The following is a 25,501-nucleotide window of genomic DNA, read 5'->3' as shown; positions in this document are numbered from 1 at the left end:
AAACAAACAATCAAAAAAAAAACTTATCTATGGGTTTTTAATATTTTATTTTAGTCTTTAAAATGAAAAACATTATTAGTCTGAGCTCTTTAGACACCATTTATTAGACAGCGCAAGCAAAGTTAACTTTCACACCTTGTGAATTTAGAGATGATATGTACAAAATCAATATTCAACAAAATCCAACAAAATGTAATTAGCATCTACTTTGTGTCAGGCACTACTTTAGGCATCAATATGAGTAACATACAGCCCCTATCCTCAAAATAGAGAGATAAAGCAGTAAATAATTCTAAAACAATTTGCTAATAACAGTATGACTTCCTTAAGGACAAGGACAATAAACTTTTTTCCCTTAGTAGCTAAAAGTAAAGAACAAAGAAAGCAATGAGCAAATAACTTAGTTGTGACCAAAGTATAAAAAAAAGAGAATAAGGCATGGCCCCAAAGATCCAGGAAATTGTTCACTAGAAAGCTAGTTTGTAAAGTTTGAGAGTAGGATAGGGAGTTGAGGGAGGTGGGAGAAGAAGAGAGGAGGCCTACAGGACAAAGCAGGTCTAACTCTTACATATCCAAAGTCATAAACTGTGTACAAAGGGAGGGCATATAAATGTTACACAATAGTTGTTATCTAAAATATATTACCTTTCAACACTGGCCAAATCTCTCAACCAGTGACTATTTTCAAACTGAGATGAAACCTGAGGGAAGTCCTCAGTAAAAAGATTTTACTTATTTAACTCTAAGCCTAATTTTGAATAGGTTTCAAGCTTTTTCAAATTTAGGAAATGAAAAAAAATTTAATTACTTTGAAATTATTCTGTAAAAGTGTAAGCTGTAGTTGTTCTGTCTTTACTCATGAGTAACACCAACAAGTCTTCAACTGGGATAAATAGTCTCTAAGATGAAGTTATTTCCTAATTAATTTACAATTTTTTCTCAAAAGACATACCACATTTTGACATCTAGGGCATAAAAGAAATTCTAGATCAAAAGAGCAATTTCTTTGCTTTACCAGTTTCTTTGTTTATCTCTTACAACACCAAGTCCATGCTAGGCAATGATTGTCTATGAAGAAATCCTGAATACCCAAACTACAGTAAATAAATTTCTCTGTTTCCATAAGTATGAATATGTATGGTTCTCTAGCCAAGGTTTGAGACCCTTTGAAAAGTCATAGTTTTAATTTTAATCTTTATCATTTGATATTTTGTTCCGTGCATAATCTATCATATGATACATCCATCCCTGTTCATTTTTGTGAATTTATTTTCAAAACTTTAATCAGTTATTATTTAAATGTCCTAGATTAATCCCTTCACTCACTAAATATAACTCCCTGAAATGAAATGTGAGCACTCACTCACTTGACTATTAGATTATTTTTTTCCTCATATGAAGCAGTGATGTTCATTAATTTTCCCATTATATAAGGAAACTACTCTTGTATGTTGTACTTTAGCATAATTACTCTACACAACTTGATAGCATCAGTGGGTTAGTGATTGTGTATTAAATAACCCCAAACTAGCAAGGCATAAACAGTTACACATTACTAAAGCTGTTCCAGCATCTCAGAGACAGTCTGAGTCAAAGTAGGTATTCATTTGTTGTTATTGTTCTTATTGTCATCATTTGGTTGACTGGCTAACTTGGTTTGGTTTGGTTTGGCTTTGTTTTCCTTGTTTGCGTTTGGTAGGAAAGATACGTTTAAAAGATTAAAGGAAAAAGCTACTGAAGAGAATGAGTTTGAAGCTGAGGAATCATACACTAATAATCCATAGATAGCTTTAGAGCAGACACAAGGAATTAGGATCCAGAAGGCAGGAGGAAGGATTGCACTTGAACTGAAAGAGAGATTTCATATTCTGAGAATGGATGTAAGTGAGTTGATGGATTCTGGAAGCAGGAATTTGAAGTAGTCAAATTTTTGAGATAGTCACCTCAATTTTAAGTTTAGAATGGAAGCTGGGTTTGTCTGCTTTGAATGAGGTGAGTGAGATTTAGTAAAGGGCTTGAAAATAGAGATGATTTGAGAAAATTTCCAAGGACAACAGGAGAGGAAACTGATCAAAAATATGTAAAATGACTTCCCAGGGGTGCTCAAAGGTTAGTGAGATTAGAAAAAAAAAAAAAAAAAGACTTTTAAATGTAGACTTACATTAAAGTAATGAAAGACTTCTTTCTTTCATTACTTCAACAAATATTTATTGAGGGCCTAAAATATAAGTTATTATACTTTGTGATGGAAATATGAAGGTGACAAAGACACAACCTCTGGCTTCAATGGGTTTATAGCCACATAGTTATCATCCCGTTAGGGCTCCAGAATTTGAGTAAAATACTTCAGAAAATGGGCTATTGGAGGAATACACAATTATTAACTACCCATTTCTCTCCTTTAAAGCTTATAAACTATTCAGATTTTTTCATTTTCTTTTACAAAGTGTATAAGTTATATCTTACCAGAAGTTTATGATTTCATCCGTTTGAAATTTATCGTCATAAGGTTATTTTAAATGTCCACTTATTTATTTATTTATTTATTTTTGAGACAGGGTCTCACTCTGTGACCCAGGCTGGAGTGCGGTGGTGCGATCACAGCTCACTTCAGCGTCGATGGCCCCAACCCCAGGCTCAGGTGATCCTCCCATCTCAGCCTCCTGAATAGCTGGGACTACAGGCATATGTTACCACACCTGGTTATTTTTTCTAGAGATGGGGTCTCACCATGGTGCCCAGGCTGGTCTCAAACTCCTGGGTTCAAGTCATCTGCCCACCTTGGCCTCTCAAAGTGCTGGGATGACAGATATTTCTTAATTTTTAGGTATCTGTAGTTATGGTGCCCAGGCTGGTCTCAAACTCCTGGGATCAAGCCATCTGCCCACCTTGGCCACCCAAAGGGCTGAAATTAAAGATATCTCTTAATTTTTAAGTTATCTGTAGTTATGTCTCCTTTTTCATTCCTAACATTACATTAAATGTGCTTTTTCTTCTTTATCTAGATCATCTCCCCATTTCTTTTTTAACTCTATATTTTAAATTACTTATTAGTTTTGCTTTTCTCTGTTGTAAATTTTTAATTTAGTTTCTGTAAGTATGGAATTTATGAATTATATATGATTATTAATTATAATATGGGAATAATTATTCATGTTTTCTTCCCTGTCTGCTTGAGAACTTATCAAGTTTCTACAAAGGGAGAGCAAAGCATAATATTTAATACTTTAAAGCATCATGAATTAAATATTAGAACACAATTTTTATTTAGAAAACAGTCAATTTTTGTGAACAATAACAGTATAGTATAATAATGAATTAAATAACTTTGACCTAAATTAAATTGTGTTCAAATGAATACAAGGTTAACAATTACTTGATAGGGTTTACAGAGTATAAATATTTTTCAAAACATTTTTCTACTGGAAATTTTAAAAAGTTATGAGTTCTATAAATATAATCATAAAATTAATTTTATAAACGAAAGTGTCTTTTAATACATTTGGTCAAGAAATAAGAAGATGGCCTTTTTACTGAAAGTTTGCCAAGTGTTGTAGAAACAAAAATGATTTTTTGAAAAAGCTAAGGTGATGCAAAGTGCTTAATGTATAGCAAGCTTTAAAATATAATCAGTGGTAGATTGCCTCTTAGTAGAGGCTTTTAATTTATAATCCTAAAGCTCTAAAGGTTGGAAAAATTACTTAAATATTTTTTTTTCAGTAAATCAGTGCCCTTCCACGTTATTAAAGACATTTTCTTTCATTTATTTCTTCAATAGTTTAAAATACCTGATCACCACATTAATTTCTCATAATAAGGCTTTAAAAAAATAAAAACTCATTACTTTTCATTTCTTAGACAAAGCTCTGGTTAGGACTCTTAAATTTAACCAAATAGTATTAACGTTAGCCCCTGCTTTAAATGTGGCAGATATACACGATGGAATACTATGCAGCCATAAAAATAGATGAGTTAATGTCCTTTGTAGGGACATGGATGAAGCTGGAAGCCATCATTCTCAGCAAACTATCGTAAGGACAAAAAACCAAACACCGCATGTTCTCACTCATAGGTGGGAATTGAACAATGAGAACACTTGGACACAGGAAGGGGAACATCACACAGCGGGCCGTGTCGTGGGGTGGGGGGAGTGGGGAGGGATAGCATTAGAAGATATACCTAATGTAAATGACGAGTTAATGGGTGCAGCACACCAACATGGCACATGTATACATATGTAACAAACCTGCATATTGTGCACATGTACCCTAGAACATAAAGTATAATAAAAATAAAAATTAAAAAATTTTAAACACATGGTACTTGTCTTACTAAAATTTAGAATATTGCTACTCTTGGCTCTCCCCAAAGAACATAATTTCAAATTGTCTGTTCTTCAGTTACTCTAAAAAGCTGTGGAAAGTGTTGCTTATGGGAGACTTGAAGGATGGGTAAACCTTTAAATTTGCTATTCTGGCCTTTGATCAAGCAGAAGCTACAGAAAGCCATATATATTATACATTTGATCTTAATTGTCTGTGAAATCACCTTCACCTTACTATATATATTTTTTTGTGGAAATTCTTATCACTTTCCAATTCTATACCCACATAATTCTATTCACCATACAAAAACCACACTAATAGTCTTTGGACTAATATGTCCAACCGACTCTTCTGAAAGTTTCTGGAATTCCAATATACGGAACTAGTTCTCTAACTTAGTTTCCTCCAACCAAAGATTTAGCTCCCGAATCTAGTCTCTCTGCAGTGTTCCTTTCTGTAAACACCTGCTTCTCTGAGATGGCCAATTCTGGGTTCCAGTTCATACCCTGTCTCCATAGATTTTGATTTTTATGTGGAGATCCATATACCAGAGAAGGCACAGATAGGATGGGGCATAGAACTGTGGAAATCCAGAGCATTAGAGAGGTTAAATTAAAATTGACCTCAAACATGCTGAAATACGTACATGTGGTTTCTTCTCTAGATTGTTCATGTTCTCTTTTAAAAACTGTTTAGAATACTTACTATATGCAAGGCACTGAGCTAATGACTTGTAATAAAGTACAGTCCCTACACTAGACCTTACCAACTCGCAAGAAGACCCTTATTAAACAAGAAAATAGAAATGTTATGGGAATTATAGAAAGGGAACTGAGCTTTTCAGTAGGTCAAGTATGTATTATAATAATAACCACTAGTATACTCCCATTGTTTTCTTTATAGTATCCACATTATTTAAGAAGGGAGAACTAAGGCAATTCAGTAATAAACTGATTTCTTTTTTTTTATTATTATACTTTAAGTTCTAGGGTACATGTGCATAACGTGCAGGTTTGTTACATATGTATACTTGTGCCATGTTGGTGTGCTGCACCCATCAACTCGTCATTCACATCAGGTATAACTCCCAATGCAATCCCTCTCCCCTCCCCTTCCCCATGATAGGCTCCAGTGTGTGATGTTCCCCTTCCCGAGTCCAAGTGATCTCATTGTTCAGTTCCCACCTATGAGTGAGAACATGCGGTGTTTGGTTTTCTGTTAGAAATGCAAATCAAAACCACAATGAGATACCATCTCACACCAGTTAGAATGGCAATCATTAAAAAGTCAGGAAACAACAGGTGCTGGAGAGGATGTGGAGAAATAGGAACACTTTTACACTGTTGGTGGGATTGTAAACTAGTTCAACCATTATGGAAAACAGTATGGCGATTCCTCAAGGATCTAGAACTAAGAAGTACCATATGACCCAGCCATCCCATTACTGGGTATATACCCAAAGGATTATAAATCATGCTGCTATAAAGACATATGCACACGCATGTTTATTGCGGTACTATTCACAATAGCAAAGACTTGGAATCAACCCAAATGTCCATCAGTGACAGACTGGATTAAGAAAATGTGCCACATATACACCATGGAATACTATGCAGCCATAAAAAAGGATGAGTTCATGTCCTTTGTAGGGACATGGATGCAGCTGGAAACCATTATTCTCAGCAAACTATCGCAAGAACAGAAAACTAAACTGATTTCTTATAAATAGCACCACATGCGCGTGCGTGTGCGTGCTTGCACGCGCGTGCACACACACACACACACACACAATGAGAGACCTGAGAGTGACAGAGAGAGAGAGAACATGACTGTTAGTATTACACAGAATTTTAAAATTTTATTTAAACCATGTACCCAAAGATGTATGATCACACTCCCGGAGAAAACATTCCACGGGCTTTCCATTGCACTCACAATAAAATTCAAACTTCTTATTGATTGGCTTCAAGACTCAATGTATATGGCCTAACCACCTCTCCAGTTTTATCTACTCCCACTTTTCTCCTGTGCCATTATACACAAGACACAAAGGCCATCTCATTGTTGACCACGCCAAGCTTCTTGCTGTTAACCACACCTGATAACATTATCAGGACATTTCAGCTATATGTATCAATATTTTCCCATTTTTGCTAATGCCAATTTAGGATGAATCCAGTACTTGAAACTAAAAAAAATCTTGACTATTATTAATCTTGACCTGTTCCCTTCTTTCAATAGTTCCGCATATGCCTTGATTCTGAGGATTTCCACCATCTTCATCACTTCTCCCTGAACAAGCTCTACTCTGTCTATTCAAGCTGTACTAACCAGTAATCCAACTGGTTTGATTCATGAAACAGTGTAATTATCATTCTATCATAATAGATACAGTCCATCAATGAACACAGACCAATATTAAGCCAATAATTTTTTGGTAGAAATATACCATATGAGTTGATGCAATAAGCTTACTTAAACTCCCTAAATATTTTTCACACATGCTGTTATCAAATTCAGACTTCTATAATCCTATAAATGCACTGTTTTATTTTTAGAATAAAGGCCAATTATAACACATATTCCTACTGGTGTGGTAAAAGCACAATTTGAGAGTAACACAGATCTGGGTGTGAATTCTGATTCTGTCATCCTTAGCTCTGTAACCTTATCTTTGTCCTTAATCTCATCAAGAATATTTCCACAACTATAAAATGAGAATAACAGTCTTTTCTTTGTGGTATTTTTGAAAAAAAGAAAAATATGTAAGAAACATTTGTCTCAAAATGGTAACTAGTACACTATAAACTAAAAATAAAATCCTAAGCCTGTCAACCAACTGAACCCAAAAAAATGGAGTTTCTGGCCATGACAGGATGGGAGGTCAGGCACACCTCAGTATACCCCTCACCGTTTACTGTTAGACACAACAGCTGACCTAAATTAATGCTAAAATTGTGCAATAGTCCGTTTTCATGTTGCTGATAAAGACATACCCAAGACTGGTAATTTATAAAGAAAAAGAGGTTTAATGGACTCACAGTTCGACGTGGCTGAGGCAGCCTCACCATCATGGTGGCAGGCAAAAGGCATGTCTTAGGGCGGCAGGCAAGAGAGGATGGTCTGGTGAGACTTATTCACGACCATGAGAAAATATGGGGGAAACTGCTACCGGGATTAAATTATCTCCTACCGGTTACTCCAACAACATGTGGAAATTATGGGAGCTACAATTCAACATGAGATGAGATTTGGGTGGGGACACAACCAAACCATATCAAATAGAGACCACGAGGCTGAGAGAACACACGCTTTGTGATAGTAAGATACCAAATTATAAACACAACATATGGCCATGTCAGGCAAGGGTTAAGTCATGTATCCCCCCACCCCGTCCCCACCCAAAACACACACTTAAACTATGCTCTAACTGCCATAGGTTTTTATTTTTCTCTAGCAGTTAAACAAGCACTGGCCTCAAGATAAGCAATGTTAAAACAATTGTAGCTCACCACCAGACAGAGACTAACTGAACCCCTGTTCCACAAGCCATAATTACAGCTTTGATTGGACAAGATACTGATTTCAGTAACTTTCTCCTGATAAGACCACTGACCATGGACTGGTTCTGGCTAATTTACAGAGGCTGTGCACTTGAATGACTTTGTGTACTGAAAACATCCTTTGATGTATAGGATCTAATTGTAACACATTTAAATGTGAAATCTCCACCCCAAAGTGAATATGGATCATTTGTTACATACATGTTTGTTCAATACACATGCATCAGGACCACCTTCCTGAATATTCATAGCTCCTTCTGTAGCAGTTTGAATATGTATATTTAGGTAACCCTTTCAGCATAAAGCTCCTACCCCGATCCCTCCTCCTTCAAAGTGCCTATCTGCAGTCTTTGCTGGAGGCACACTTCCCAGTCTGAGAGATGGCCACCTTGCAGGCTGTGATCTTTTAAAAGAAATAAAGTCTCTTTTCTAAATTTTTATATTGTGAGATTTTTAAGTTAATAGCACTATTCTTGATTCAGTTCCTTCCACTTTCTGAGACATTTTGTTCCCCAAGTCTGACATGCAAAGAAATCACAATCTCTCTCAGTGTTCTGCATTTCAAAAACCTGATGAGAAGACTGCCTAATTCAACAGTTAATAACTCAAGATTCAGACAGGCAAAATAAATGACTAAAAAGTTTGGTTTAAAATAAGGTTTGGTGACAAGAAGTGAAAGTTCTCTATAATAAAAACTATAAAACATTGATGAAAAAACGTGAAGTGGACACCAAAAAATGGAAAGCTATTCAATGTCATGGGGTGGAAGAATCAATATTATTAAAATATCCTATCCACACTACTCAAAGCAATCTACAGATGCAATGCAATCTCTGTCAAAATATCAAAGACATTTTTCACAGAAATAGAAAAAATATCCTAAACTTTATATAGAACCATGAAAGACCCAGCATAACAAAGCTATCCTAAGCAAAGAGAACAAAACTGGAGAAATCACATTGTCTGACTTCAAATTACACTACAGAGTTATAGTAACCAAAATAGCATGGTACTGGCATAAAAACAGACACATAGACCAATGGAACAGAATAGAGAACCCAGAAACAAGTTCACATACTACAATGAAGTCATTCTCGATAAAGATGCCAAAAACATACATTGGAGGAAGGACAGTCTCTTTAATAAATGGTGCTGGGAAAACTGGATATCCATATGCAGAAGAATGAAACTTGACCTCCATCTTCCACCATATACAGAAATTAAATCAAAATGGATTAAATACTTAAATCTAAGACCTCAAACGATGAAACTATTGCATGAAAACACTGGGCAAAATCTCCAGGATATTGATCTGGGTGAAAATTTCTTGAGCAATACCCCACAAGCATAGGCAACCAAAGCAAAAGTGGACAAATGGGATCACAACAAGTTAAAGAGCTTCTATACAGCAAAGAAAACAACCAACAAAGAGAAGAGACAACCCAAAGAATAGGAGAAAACATTTGCAAACTATCAATCTGACAAGGGATTAATAGCCAGAATGTATAAGGAGCTCAAACAACTCTACAGGAAAAAAACTAATAATCCAATCAAAAATGGACAAAATATTTGAATAGACATGTCTCAAAAGACGACAGACAGATGTCGAGGGGGCATATGAAAAGGTGCTCAACATCACTGATCATCAGAGAAATGCAAATCAAAACTACAGTGAGACACCATCTTACCCCAGTTAAAATAGCTCTTATCCAAAAGACAGGCAATAACAAATGCTGGAGAAAATGTGAAGAAAAGGGAACCCTTGTACACTGTTGACGGGAATGCAAATTAGTAAAATCACTATGGAGAACATTTGGGAGGTTCCTCAAAAAACTAAAAATAGAGCTAATGTAAAATCTAGCAATCCCACTGCTGGGTATATAGCCAAAAGAAAGGAAATCAGTATATGAAAGAGATATCTGCACTTACATGTTTGTTGCAGTACTCTTCACAACAGCCAGGATTTGGAAGCAACCAAAATGCCCATCAACAGATGACTCAATAAAGAAACTGTGGTACATCTATACACAATGGAATACTATGCAGCAATAAAAAAGAATGAGATACCATCATGGTCATTGTGTTAAGTGAAATAAGTCAGGCACAAAAGACAAATTTCATATGTGCTCATTTATTTGTGGATGCTAAATATCAAAACAATTGAACTTACGGAGATAGGAGAGTAGAAGGGTGGTTACCAGAAGCTGGGAAGGGTAGTGAGGAGGGATGGGGAAAGTGGGGATGGTTAATGGGTATAAAAAAATAGAAAGAATGAATATGACCTAGTATTTGATAGTGCAACAGGGTGACTATAATAAATAATAATTTAATTGTACATTATAAAATAACTAAAAGTATAATTAGATTGTTTATAACATGAAGGACAAATGCTTAAGGGGATGGATACCCCATTTTCCATGATGTTATTATTACTTGTTACATGCTTGTATCAAAGTATTTCCTGTGCCCCATAAATATATAAACCTACTATGTACCTACAAAATTTTCTTTAAGTTAAAATGAAATAAGAGGGTGTGATGGGAACCACGGTAAACAACTAAGCAAATGCTTCAAATAAAAGACAGTCACCATTCAACTCTGCTGATTTTTTCTACAGGAAATATGGCAAAAGTGTTCTGATTTTTATAAGGGACAAAGGAAATTGAAGTTTTACAAGAGATCTACTCATTTTTTTTAACACTGACAATCAATTCTAAATTTATGATCCACTTGCAAAGCATGAGTGGCCATGGGCTTGACCTTGGCACTCAAGCTTCCAAGTGATTCAGAAAATGACTATCAGGAAACAGCTGAGGGAGAACATTGGTCAGAACATTGGTCATCCCACTATTAAGCCCCAAAAAGCATTCATGTGCTCTACCACTCCATCTATCTGTATTTCTTTCTTTCATCTTCCCAACATAGCCTCAGTATTCCATGTCTATAATGCTACTTGTCAAACTCTTGACAGTCATTCCTGCTGCCTTCATACACTGCCTCCACTGAGATGCTCTCCTAATTCACAAATCTATCTTTACCACTTTCACTCCAAAGTGGATATAACTTCAGAAAATCTGAAATGGCCCCCTTCACATTTTGATTATTGATCTATATTATATGCAGTAACCATGAGGTCATTTGTAACACGGTGAAAGTCTTTCAGAAAACTTGAAGAAACTAGAGTAGGTATACCTTTTTAGGATTCAGAAGTCCATTTACAAAGGTAAGTTTTATGTTACTGGGGGAATTATTTGACCAGTGATATTTAATAAAGAGCTGCATTAGAATTATTTTGACTTCCTAACATATTCTTTGGCAAGTGTTTTTCAATTATTTCACATATCTTATCTGCAATAAGTCTTCAATCGTTTTAAGGTGCTGTATGTTATATATCTCCCCACAGGGTTTAATAAACATTTGTCAGACTGACTGTTTCAGAATTACCTCTTGTAATTACTACTAAGAAAATTGAGAAACATTTCAGAGTGAAGATTTGTATATGTTAGAATTTTAAGCATCACTTTCAGTCCTCAGTCTTTTAGCTATACAGGGTATATTCTCTTAGAAGTTTCCTAAAGAAAGAAGAAAACTACTGTTAAATTTTACTGACACATCTAGAAGTAAAAGCGCTAAACAATTCCAAGTTGAATTCAAGAAAACAGTAAATAAATAAGTTCTACTAGAACATCATGCCTCAATTCAAAACGTATTAAAAGAATAAGCTTACAGCACTTCAGTAGAAATCCATTTATTTAATGGTGGTTGCCCTAGGAATTTAAGGACTGTGTGCCATTTTTAAAGTATGTGTTATTTATCAATACTGCAGGGGAAAAAATGCTAGTTTACCATCTTGATGGATGATAAAAGTTATTTTGCAAAGCAAACTTCAGAAGGAAAAATCATTTTAAAATGCAACAGATTAAAACAGATTTCTGAACACACTATCTACAAACTAAGTGTGACTCATATAATAATGGATATAAAATGGTTACGCATTAATCCTCATGAGTTATTTTGTCAAGAAATATTAATGATAAAGAAAAAAGTTACCCAATATAACAAATATAATAGGCAGTCTGCATTTTGAAGACACACTCAAAAAAAGAGAAATATTCAGCCAGATGCAGTGGCTCACGCCTGTAATCCCAGTACTTTGGAAAGCTGAGGCAGGAGGATCACCTGAGGTCAGGAGTTCAAGACCAGTCTGGCCAACATGGCGAAACCCCGTCTCTGGTGAAAAAAGCTAAGTGTGGTAATGGGCACCTGTAATCCCAGCTACTCAGGAGCCTGAGGGAGGAGAATCACTTGAACCCAGGAGGCAGAGGTTGCAGTGAGCCAAGATGGTGCCATTGCACTCCAGCCTGGGCAACACAGCAAGACCCCCTCCACCCTCAAAAAAGGAAATATTGAAATAAATGTCTTTATAAGAATTTGGTAATTATTGGATCAACTGAAATAATGGAAACTGAGAATTATGAGAGAACTATGGACTCCTGAAGCAGGAATCCTGCTAACAATGATAGCTACCATTTATTAAGTACTTTATAGGAACCAAAGATAATTGAGTGACAGAGCCAAGATTCAAACCCATGTCTCACTGACTGAAAATCCATGTGTATTACATTATGATACCTGCCTCTTCTCCCCATAATAAAACCGATTATGGTAAGAGTCCCCCAAAAAGATTAGTGATCACTAATGAAAGAATCCAGAATTATGACCATTCCCTTCGCTACACTTACTATACCTTACAGGGCTATTTCCAACTAAGTATGTTAGTAAGATACTAAAGCATAAAGCTTCCAGCAAGCATCTTAGTAAGATGATGCTGAAAATTTAAATATATATCTGTGTATATTTAATTATCATTTATATATATATACACACACATATATATTATAGATAATATTCTTGAATATGTTAAGGTCTTTCACCTTTTTTGTTCTTTATGTAATCTCACTCTATTCCACTGAGTCATCCATTATCTGAAAAAGCATCACTATTCTTATTGCAGAAATGCAATGAGAAAAAAATACAATAATTATATATAATATAATTATTATATGTAATAATTATATAATACATAATTTAATATAATATATATAATGTATATGTACATATATGTATATTGTATAATGTATTATATATGAAATATTATGTATAATATTTATATATTTTATATATTTATATATATAATATATATTTTATATATACACAGTTTCTAACTTAAAACATACTCTTCATTCATTCGTCCATCGAACAAACATTGTTTCAATTATCTGTCAGGTAATAGTCTCTTCTAAATACAGCAATGAACAAAGTAGATTTTAAAGCAGAGAGAGGGAGAGTGGGAGAGAGAGAGAGAGAGTGTGTGTGTGTGTGTGTGTGTGTGTGTGTAAAATAAAGCCAAGTTTTACTGAGGGAAAAGTGTTTTCTACATTCCATTTACACATCAAGAGCCAATCCTGGATTGAGACCAGAGTTTTATAATTAAGTGGTTATAATTAAATTAAGACCCTTGAAGTGTAGAAAGAAAAGAGTACACGGAAGAAGGAAATTTCCATCTGTCAAAAGAAAGAAAGGTAAAAGGAAAAATTTTGCACTACGAAAAAAGAGTGAGAGAAATAAAAGGGCAAAGACATCACACTGGAGTGTCCCAAGATCTTAGGGTAAGGGTTGAGTGGTGACAACACCTGAATAGATTTGGGAGGGAAATCCCAGTGTAAAGAAGCCTTCTTCTTTTTTCTCAGGATGGAGATAAATATGACAAGCCGCTTAGAAAATCTCTGTGTGGAGCAAGAGGTAAGGGCTCCTCTAGCAGATCATCCAGAGCTAGAGAAGGGTGTGGAGGTAACCTTCTCAAATCCTTCACACTGTAGATTGGTGCAGAGAAATCAGCTGGGAGTATCTAGCTACCCGAGGTTCAACACAGACGTGTTAGGGAACCAGGGGACTAGAATAAGCCTTGAGGCTGGACCAAGGATAAAACAGAAAATAGGAACCTTGAAACTACAAGCGGTGACTGCAAGTTTGTGCCAGAATGATTCCATTAAAAGGTCAGGTGAGGTGTCTCACAATATTGATATGGGAGAGGGGCAGGGAAGTGCTGGGTAGAGAAGGGCAGGTCCCTGGCTAGGGCTCCACCCCGGGCTTGTGCCCAGGGACCTAGATGAGGACAGGCATTTCTGTTTTCCCGCCTAAATGTTGCATTTCCCAACACCACCCTGGCCCACCACGCCCCTATCCTGTGCCTATAAAAATCCCAAGACCCTAACGGGGATACACACAAGCGGCTGGACGTTGACAGGAACACGTCGGCGGAAGACACAGCGGCTGGACATCGAGAGGAACACAGCGGACTAACAGCACACACTGACAGACGCCGCAGGCCAGCAGGCCATCAACCAGTGGAACAACGCACAGTTTGGCGGGTGAGGACGAAGGACAGTGCGCTGCTGAATGACCCGACTCCAGGGGAAAACCATCTTCCCACTCCATTTCCCTTCTGGCTCCCTGCCTTGCTGAGAATTATCGCCACTCAATACATCGTGCACTCATTCTCCAAGCCCCGTGTGATCCAGTTGTGGTACTCCAAGGCAAGAAAACCCTCTGTCCTTGCGATAAGGCACGGGGTCTAACTGAGCTAACACAAGTCGCCTACGGATGGCTAAACTAAAAGAGCATACTGTAACACAGGCCCACTGGGGTTTCAGCTGAAAACATTCACCCTTAGACCCTGCCATGGGGTCGGAGCCCCACAACCTGCCCGTCTGCATGCTCCCCCTAGAGGTTTGAGCAGCGGGGCACCAGAGAATTGAGCCACGCCCCCGTTGCACGCGCTGCGAGCAGGACAAGGGAACTTTTTCTGTTTCAATATTACGGATTTGAGATTACCTCACCCCATTTTCAATGGGCTTCCCCTGTACCCAGACTACCTCAGAAAACGAGATAAGGATACCTCTTGACGGATGAGAGAAAAAGTACAATTGAAGAGTTAAACTTTGAATTGATTGAATATTTACCCAAAAGAGACTGAATTAAACCCAGAGGGAATGATAAATGAATGGGTTATCTAAAATCAGTGCTTTCATCAACCCCAGCATCACTGCAAAAAGCAAAAAGAACCAGTTACAGAAAATAAAAGGTCATGTTCTATATGACATCAGAATTGTTGCATATAAAATTTGAGCCATGCTATATTCTTAAGAGGTGATGTAATGTACATTGTCATTACTTATTCCTAACAAATCCTGATACCTTTAGACATTTTGGAATTATAAATAGACAACTAAAGTTATAGTTAAGTTCCTAGAATAGGAGGCTCCCATTGACATGGGAGTTCATACCCAGAGAAAGAAAAACTGGGTAAACAGCATCCCTTAAAATGCTATCCCACCACATGTGTTTCTGTCTAGGTGTGCTATGCATTATGCTAAAAATACACGGAAGCTCAAGGAAGGGAAGCATGATCACTGCATACAAGAACACAGTTATTCTCATAATGCAGGGCTGAAAATTCCCGCCAGAAAAATCTTGATTCTCGCTTAATTAATCTGTTTCATTTAATTTTTTTTCTAACTTAGTAAATGGCATCATATTCTAGTAGTAATCACACTTGATTCAAAAATCTAGAAGTCATTTTTGATTCTTCTCTTTTTCTTATCTGCACAGCCAATCCATCACCAAGTCCTGTTAGTTTTTCTTCCCAAATGTAGCTCAAAGTTGCCCACTTCTCCCCTCCATTGTCACTACCATCTCTTTCCCAGACTACTAAAATAGCCTAGCATCCCTGCTAATATTTTTGTCCCTGACAGTTCATTCTCTGTAAGGAATCTAAAGTGATTTAAATTATCTATGAACTCCCTTTATAGTTAGAATGAAAACAAAATCCTTACCATGGCTTGACTCCTGAACTTTATCTCCTGCCCCCACTGTTACCCTCCTCTGGTTCTCTAATCCCTAGCAACATTGACCTCCTCTCTGGTCTTCAAAGTGACCAGTTGTGTTTCCCCACAGAGTTTGTGCAGTTGATATTCCCTCCTTCTTGAAAGTTCTGCCCTGTAGATTTTTACATGGCAAGAAAATCTTTCTTGTCAACTGGATCACAGCTCAATGCCACTTTTTCAAAGAGAACTTCCTGAAGCATCCCAACAAAAGTAGACCTCCTTCCCCCAACGTTCCCTTGTTTGCTTGTTTATGGGTATAAAATCCAGTTATCTCTTTGGAGTGTAAGAGATACAAGATCCTTGAGGGCAAGGGTCTTATGTGAGTCTTGTTCATCAGTATATAGGTATTCTATCAATATTGTTCAATGAATGAATGAGTGAATAAATAAATAGGGTAATGAAAAGGAATGGTTACCTTCTTCCCACTGTTTCCTTTTCACTAACTGGGAGTCATGACACTCCCAGTTTCATCATGACTAGGCAAAGTCACTAGGAATCAGGCAACAAAGTAAAAAAATATATATAGTCTTAAAGAGAAATATGCAAAGGGGTTAAAGGGGAATTAGGAAAGAAAAATCTTAATTTAGGAAAAGGAAGAGGAGACTTCTTTAAAACACCATAGCATCTCCCTCAATGCTGGTCCTTCCAAATCAGAAATATAAAAGGAAACGGCTATGTTTTATGAAGTATTGTGTAAATTGTATTTTCTGAGTTGAAATATATGAAATACACTAGGTAATGTATTACCTAACTGGTGAATCTCAAGAGGATTTATATTACATCAAAGTGAAGATTTCAATCTACCAAGTTCTCATGAAGTAGTATAAGCATGTTAACTGACATGAGATACAATGTAGGATTTCATCTTTTTCACAATTGAAGGATAAACAGGTAATCAGGGTAATGGTGATCAGAAATAAAATACATTGTTTACATTTCAATAAAAAATTGACCTTAAATAACAGATTTCTTTAAAAATAGCTATTTAAAATGTTTACTAAAATTACTCTGCTCAAGGGACGCTTGAAAGATGGTGACATGAGAGTACTTGTGTAAAACTTCAGAAGTTTAAAATTATATGCTCACATTTATACAAGTTGACTTGTCAATGACTTTTAAGAGTAGAAATTTAGTATAATTATGCATAACACATAATTTTTTGTTTTAATTGCAAAATTATTTCATTTGACTATGATTGACTCACTACATAAAAGGGGAAAAACTTATTTCTTAATAAAAACATATTAACTAGCCTATTAATAATCAGGTTTCTAATGCAGCACCACATTCTGAAATCTCAAAACTGCATTCCTATTATGTTACAGATTAATATCTGTTCTCAGAACTATTTCCAAAAAAAAAAAATTATTACCAGACATAAACTGTGTAATAAAGGATAATTCCATTTGGCTCCAGAGGTGGTTGCCATGACAACTTCACCGTGACACCAGACAACTGTTTTACAGAGAAGTCTTGAGGGGGAGAATCAGGAGCTGAAAAGTTAGGGTATAGAATAATGTATTTTATTAAACATATATAAGAAAAAGTTAACATGGGAATACACACAATTTTTATTATAAACTTTCTGGTAAAGGAATTAGGTTCAGTGCTTTTCTCCAGAAGCACGAGAGACTGTTTATTTTCAAAATGAGATGATAAAGGAAGATTTTGCATGGTGGTATTAGAACATCTGTTTCTGTGATTCAATGGAAAAAAATATTTCATGAGAAAGTAGAACAAGGGGTATGTCACAGTGACTCACCTACTGTTCAAGTACATCTTGGTCAACTGTCATCCTCTAATAAAAATAAAAACTTTATTGAGGGTGAATAAATACACAATAAAAGGGGTCCCTAGACAATAAAAAGAGGTGGGAAAAAAATCACACATCCAAGAAGTTGGGAAAGTGATAAGCATAACATTGGGAAAGCAGTTAAAATGACTGACCTCACAAATGAAAACTACATTCCTCAATCTCTGTCGTGTCATTAAAAAGTAAAATAATATCAAACTCTGTTCACTCAGTCTTCAAAATTGGTTTACAAAGGAAATACCAATGTAGCACATAAATAAGAAAATAATGTAGAATCTACTTATAACTCTGCTATAATAGTGTAAAATACAAATACATTTGCTATTTGGCATTGAATAAGTGGTAAAAAAACATTACTGCAAAATAGTTAGCCAACTTTATACTTCCATTTCGGTAAAACATTTAGAATGGCATTTCTCAGCTGCTGTGTAACACCACAGTAATGTCTTAGAATAATAGAGTACAACTTTTTGCATGTAAAAAAGGAAAACACTAAAATTTGGTTCATTGTTACAGTGATGCACGGAATGTGAATTCATAGGTAGCTAATAGAAATTCTGAAAATTTGTTTACATCTTTAAACAATGGCAATTGAAATACAGTCCATGTACAGATCACTATTTCCAACAATTTGGACAGAATCCTGGCTGACTTACTTCATTTTTTTTCTTTTTTACTTCTCTGAATAATCTCAGCTACAGTCGTACGTGTTCCCATGTGTGCATGTTTTCATTATTTTACTAACAATAATTTTCCAAATAATTTTATTGAGCAGCAGAAAGTTTATGAGACAAGTTATAAGGAATAATAGTGATAGCTGTATTTGGTATTTTCATTTGGTTATTTTCACTGGCACTACAATAATGTTGCTATCAAATAATAGTTATCACAAGAATGTATGCATCAATGAGAGATGTCTGTTTCCCAAGATAAGAATTATCTCTGAAAATTCTCTTTTGTTTGTCAAAACAAAAACCTATAAATATTTCTCCTAGCATCCTTGTAAAATCTGTTTATTGTTTACAAAAAGGACTTCAATAAAAAATGCAGTAACTTAGAAACTAATATGTTGCAACTAACCATTTCTAACATGCTCTAAGATGCTTATGTGGAATACCAGATAAAGGTTGGTGCCTTTAAAAGCTAACCTTCAGTAGATCTCTGAATATTTTATTTTTAATGTAAAACATTTTATTGCTAAGTAAATGTAATTAACATGTCTATCCAAAAAAAAAAATCAGTGCACACCCACTGTAGCAGACTAAGTTTTAATCATTTTGGCATATGTATTCTAAAATGTTTTGGCATATGTATTCTAAAATATAATCTAACAAAATTGAAACTAGAAAAATTAGAACTTTTGCAGTGCATTCAACTTGTCATCTCAGAGCATTGCAAGGTAGCTGAGAAAGGAACTTCACAGTCTATCGCTCCTCTGCCTGGCATGATCTTTCCAATTTCTCGCCCTCCTTTTTTATTCATCTTCATGTCACAGCTTTGACATAACTTCCACAGCTTAACTTTACCTCACATCCCAGAGTAGCTTAGGTCCTTCTTTTGTCCTGGTGAATAATTTGGGGAAACATTTATGCCAGTAATTAAAATCATAAAAATTATTTGTTCACACATTTGTCAAATTTAGGTCTCTTGTGCTAACCACAAGCTGCATGAGGGCAAAGAGTTCCTAATTCCCAAATAGGCAAATTTTCTCAGATGTTTATCCATTCTCGATTTTCTGCAATTTTTCAACAAGGGAGCCTTGTTCTTTATCCTATTCCTTAGAAATTATATGACTTGGCCAAGAATTTAGATGGAACTTTACCTTGAGGAAGCATATTTTTAACGGCCCAGGTAATTCAGATACACAACATACTTTGGAATTATTGACTTGAGTGGTAAAAGCTCTGCCTGCTCAAAATATATGTTCACTACTGGTCTCATTCCATCATATAAGATCTCAAATTCTTGCCATTAGGACCTTTTGATTAGATTAGTTACATAGAAGTGGGTATTATTTTCAGAAAGACATTGGTAAATTTTTTACTAATATTATCTTAAGTATATATAAGATAGAAAGGAGCACTAACTTTCTTCCCCAGTTTTTAACCATTGACTTACTTGGAAGGATTTTTTATTAAGATAATTTTAACTTTGAGAGCAAGGAGAATCTATTTATGAAAAAAAAATGGAATTTTGGCAGGTAAATGTGATGGAAAAGCAAGCATAGTAAGAAGATACAATGACTATGGAAAACTGACCCACGGAGGCATCACACTTAGAAACTGGGGCAACCCAGAGAGCCCTAGCCAAGATGCTTTGGTGAAATTCTTTGGTAGAGGTTAAAACATGGAGAGACCTGCAAAAAGAGAAGAGGGATGTGAAGACTTTATTCTTTTAAAAAGAAAGAGAGCAATGCTGGGAAAAGTCTCCCTTCCTAGCAGTGTCTAATGCACATTCTGCCCTGGTGAATGATTCTAGACTCTTAAAATTCATAGGCTATGGCCTAGCTTTAAGATAGGGAAACTTGACAGAAAGAAAGACAAAAAAAAAAGATACTCCACAAACACGTATGATACTTCCAGGCCTACCCTTCATGGAAACAGAAATTCCTTTTACAGAAAAAAAAAAATAATATTCTCTAAATATGCGACGTATAAAATATAAAATGCAAAACCTAATCCCAAATGTATCTTTCAAAAGTTATTTTCTTAGCATAATATATGTCTAACTTGGTAAGTTATCAATGTAAAGTGGCCTCAGTAGTAAAGCTGATTTTATTTGGGTTAGGGAAAGGTATGTTTAAATATTCAACATGAAAGCTACTAACATTGGGGAATAGCATCTTGTCCAATTATATAGGGAACCTGTACAATAGCCTGATCTCATTATCAAGCTAATCCTTAATATCATAAAAAAGTACTGAACATTTACATAAACATAATCTGCTTCAAAGCTCATGTTAATGTCTATTCTTAAAAATGTAAAAGTTGAAAAACACAGTCATGACATATATCAGTTAATGTTCAAATCAAATTTTTAGCCTTAAAAATGTCCATGGGAAAACATGACTGACTGTTTTTTACAGAGTACTGATGACTTTAGAAAAATAAAAAGCATTTTATGCCTGATTTCACTGAATGTAAATCTAACATTGCTAGCTTATTTTATACCATGACAATGAAATCGCTGTATAACACTGGTATGGTACACAACTGATACCCATGACTAGAGGAGTTTTTACATTGTTTCATTCTATATATGTGTTTCTCGAAATATTATAGAATCAAAGTATATCAATATCCACTATTATATTTACCATCTTCCTCAGTCAGTATACTTATGGGAGCACTCCGAACTCCTTCACCTTTGAGTGTACTAGCAGACACCTCAATCATATATTGGGTATATTTCTTCAGTCCTAAATAGAAATAAAATAGGTAAGAGGCAAACTATGAAATGGCTCTCAATACAATCTTCCAAAAATAAAAACTAAGTGAAAATGTCATTCTTTGGCAACAGTAGCTCTTATTTATGAAGACAAAATGATATAGGATAAAGTGGAAAAGGACGGATCTACAGTATTCTTTCATGTGACTTGCAATAAACTCCTAGCCTATTTAACCAAAAAGACAAAATTGTAATAACCTGCATGAAAATAATCTCAAACTATTAACATTAAGCTAATATTTGTGGTTACTCTGTCGTTATAAATGCAAATATCCAATATTAGATTTGTTCTTTTACCTTTAATGTTTTGGGTTAAAGAGGTTGTATTTATAGTTCTTTCCTCATTTCCATTACTTCTCTTGAGATAAATTGTATATTTTTGTATGATTCCATTGGGACTACTTGGGGGCAGGAATGATAGCTCAATCTCTCCAGAAGAAATATTTTTGTAAGTGATATTTTCTGGTGCACTATCAGGCACTGAAAGAAACAAAAAAATATAGATACATAAAAACAATTCAATTCGAAAAATCTATTCTGCTGAAATTGTCACTGAAGCGCACTAGGTTATTTACATGTGAACGTTCACTAGAATGCAATGGTAATAAACATCCTGAATGAAGTAAGGTATAAATAAATTATAGGACTTACAACTGTATAAGAAAAATTTTCATTCAAAAGAAAATACTACTATGATTCCACAGAATAATAGTTATAAGATGATACGTTTACTAAAATACTTGGAACTATAGGAACCTATCTTGTACTGAAGAACACACAGATACAAGAAAGAGAATTTTAAAACACTTAAAACTTGATTCTACTCCTCATTAATGATAATATAAAAAAAGATAAGTAGGTTAGTTTTGGTCGACAACAGGGTCTATGACAAGGCAAGGAGTCCTTCCTAGATGTGAGACTGCATATTATGACCTGGCAGCAAAACCACCTCCCAAGAATATGGGATATCATTAAGTAAAACACTGGTTTTCTGTATCTAACATTTTTATATGGAATACATTATACATAAAATGGTTTTCCATGTAAATTTGAGCCCAAAACTATATACAAGATTCCAATTCCGATAAAATATTGGAGCAGATACCCTAAATTGAGTGAATATCTTACTTAAAATAACTAAAACTCTGCATAACATTAAGATAAATTTTCTTTAAGAAATTCTGGTGCTGAAAAGAAAGTTAGAATCCAGTGGTGACTGGCCAAAAGAAGTCACAGAAAAACAAACAAGCAAACAAAATGCAAAGACAGAAATCCTGAGAAGGAAGCTGGTACTAAAGCCAGTTTTGCCTTGCAGTAGATTGGTTAATTCTAGTGCCTTTGCATTTGTATAGTAACATCTGTGTAGTGTGTCAGAGAAAGACTATAAAGTCCTGGGGCCAGCTGAAGGATGAGCCATATCTCTGCAGAAAGACCTGAAATCCCAAAAGAATGCAACTGTAACCAGTGTTATTATATTGAACAATTCTAGGGGATACTTTAGAGTCTTCTGCATGTGCCATAGAAGTCTATGTGAATGGTAACTCCTGGTCTTGTGCAATGTGATGCATTCATTCTCAAGGAACAGGAAGTGAGAAATAAACCTGCCATGCAGAGAGGACAGAAAGGAAACCTTTTTTCTCTCTTGCCACTCCTCTGGGTGGAGAGATAGAAAAGAAATAAAAATTATGCTGTTTTGGATTTATAAGCCTGTCCCCATGATCATATGTTGACTAAATCCATGATACCTATACGTACCCTGAAGAAACCTCTACTTCAGAATTTAAATTAAAATAAAACTGTAGTCCTGAGCTGCTATGACTCCTAAACAACTAGAAGTAAATAAAAATACTTGCTGGAGGAACTCAACTTCAACACAACCCACATAAATTTCTCACAGCTAAAGTTTCAAAGAGTATGAGCTCACGGATAAAATCACTAAACACACAAGCAAATCAGATATCAATAGTGAAAGTCAGCAAAGAAAAGAAAAAACACATACACATACACAGTAGTCAGATTTTGAGATTCCAGATATTGAAATAAAATAGAAATGTTTAATATGTTTCAAGAAATCAAACATATTTTAAAATATGAGCAAAGAATTATTTAAATAATGGTAAATAATATTAAATAACCAAGCAAGTTTGAAGGAGAACAAGATAGATCTTCTAGAACAGAACAAAATAACTAAAATTAAAATTCCCTTGAGGTATTAAAGAGCAGATTAGATAAAGAAGAAGAGAACTTTAGTGAAAAGGATGATAGTATTGAAGAAATTATCAAGAATGTAGATCAAAGAAAACAGTTATGGAAAATACAAAATGGCAGTTGAGACATAGATGATATCTGCAGGGGGTTTAAGATAATAGAGAAAATAAAGAAGAAATATTTAAAGGGATAATGGCTGGGGCTCATCAAAATTATTCAAAGATACCAAACATCAGATCAAATAATTTCAGTAAATCCCAAGCAGAATTTTTTAAAACCATATTTAGACATACCATTGTGAAAATACAGAATACCAAAGAAGAAAACATCTTAACAGTACCAGAAAGAAAACAAATCATCTACATAGTAATAACAATTAGACCAACAATCAACATCAGCTGAAATACAACTGGAATTCTATACCCAGAAAAATAAACAGTAGCAAACTAAAAACATATTCAGACAATAATAAAAAAAAAAAAACCCTGAGGGATAATGCCATCAACACATCCTCAGTAAATGAAATTGTAGACAACGTACTTTAGGTAGAAAACTATTTACCACAGATGAAAGATCAGAGTGGCCAAGATAATGGTTTAAAAATTGAGTACAAAGAACAATAACATAAATAATTAACTTGGAGGGTTAAACAATATAAACTAAATAGGTAAATATTATTGCCATTCAAGAGTCCTGTTATAAGACTCTTTTCTTTCAAATGAAAGAAACTGAACTTTTTTATTAGTATTCTAAATTGAATGGATATAAAAATTACTAATAGTAAATTTAGTAGATAAATAAAATTCAGAAGCCTTAAAAGTGTAGATACAGTGTCCCTCCCCTCGATTGTTACCAGTTATTGGGTTATGGTGTCAAGGCACACTTAATAGGAAAAAGTAATTTTAAAATATTGATATTTTTAAAACTTTGAGATGATTGCAATTCAATGCATAGTTTGATGTAGCAATATAATTCCACTATCCTTTCTATCCTAAACACGCTAAATGTTCTCTAGTGTTTTCCCAGGCCAACACATTGCATTGAGAAAAATCCTCAACATCTACCCTGAATGCTTTCTTACCTTTTGGCTCTAAGTGAAATCTTGGACCTGCTGAGAAATACCACTACAGTTTAGCCCTTTTGGGTATCATGTTTGTTTTTCTCCCATAGTCCCACTAAACATAGGGCGTAGGAGTTGGGTAGTTGCATTTATTGCTCCTTTTTCCTTCCTGAAGAACCACAGATCCATTGAAGCCCCATTCTGTTAGATACCATCACATGCTACCCCTCTTTAAGACAGACAACTGGTAATACCTCTGTCACTTCTCTGAACATCTCAAAGATGCCATCACTTTGATGACTGACTTCTTCCCTATGACTCAGAGAGGTCAATATCCATGCAAATGATCTATCCACTTCCCTGGACTGTGTATTTCTTTATCTCTATAATTCCAAAAATATTTCCCCCCACCTAAGTTTACCCCACTACACTTCACTGGCTTTCATGGAAACACCTAAGACTTTGTCATTAACAATAACTACCAATATTCCTCTCTTTGACAACTGACTCCTATCTTTCCAGCTTACTGACTCTTATACTTTGAATCCAACAATTCTCTGACCCTCATCAAATCTTTACTGTGCATTACCTCTGTTATGCCTTCATTTCCCTACATGCTCAGGCTAGAGTCCATAGTCACTGTGATCACTTCTTAGCTATATCCATCACTTCCTTCTGTTTTTATTTTACTTTCCTGGCAAATTATAATTGGAATTAAACAAAACTCTGCTAGCTTCACATGCCCAATATAATAACTGAAAATTGCATTTTTTCAGCTATTAAATAGTGTTTTACAGAGTAAAACACCATTCTATGCTGACTAGTTCCACTTAAATTTATAACCTCAAATCTCAAATGGATCCTTTTCATTTCCTGATAGCTAATGTTTTTGTTTTAGTTAATTCAGTCTCCCACTCTTTAAAGTATGTTTTCACCATATTCTCTCTTCACAAACCTCTGATAAGCCCTCCCTCTCTTTATTTGAAGCTAATAAACTTGCTTCTCATTCCATTGCAAAAATAAAAACACTGAGAAGAGAGCTACATTATCATCTGACTTCAAATTTTCCCTTAACTGCCTTCCCTCTTTCCTCCTTTCCAAGCTCCATCCCTCCACGTCTGCACTGGATTTCATTCCTT

The 25,501-nt window shown here is 35.1% G+C and overlaps 1 protein-coding gene across 3 annotated transcripts in view; it reads right to left on the bottom strand.

Moving 5' to 3' along the window:
* The window catches only part of PTPRQ (protein tyrosine phosphatase receptor type Q), a 218,832-nt gene that overhangs the window by 153,030 nt on the left and 40,301 nt on the right, over positions 1 to 25,501 (bottom strand). For all 3 annotated transcript variants that reach the window (XM_077952472.1, XM_077952473.1, NM_001193766.3), the window contains 3 exon segments: positions 21,392 to 21,574; positions 20,964 to 21,065; positions 17,207 to 17,327 (listed from right to left, as the gene is read on the bottom strand). In XM_077952472.1, the coding sequence (XP_077808598.1) occupies positions 17,207 to 17,327; positions 20,964 to 21,065; positions 21,392 to 21,574 (406 nt within the window).

Source organism: Macaca mulatta, chromosome 11 (assembly GCF_049350105.2).
Source record: "Macaca mulatta isolate MMU2019108-1 chromosome 11, T2T-MMU8v2.0, whole genome shotgun sequence".
In the NCBI taxonomy this organism is placed as follows: domain Eukaryota; kingdom Metazoa; phylum Chordata; class Mammalia; order Primates; family Cercopithecidae; genus Macaca; species Macaca mulatta.
The sequence above is the reverse complement of the archived record's forward strand: the minus strand, read 5'-3'. Positions and strand labels throughout refer to the sequence as shown.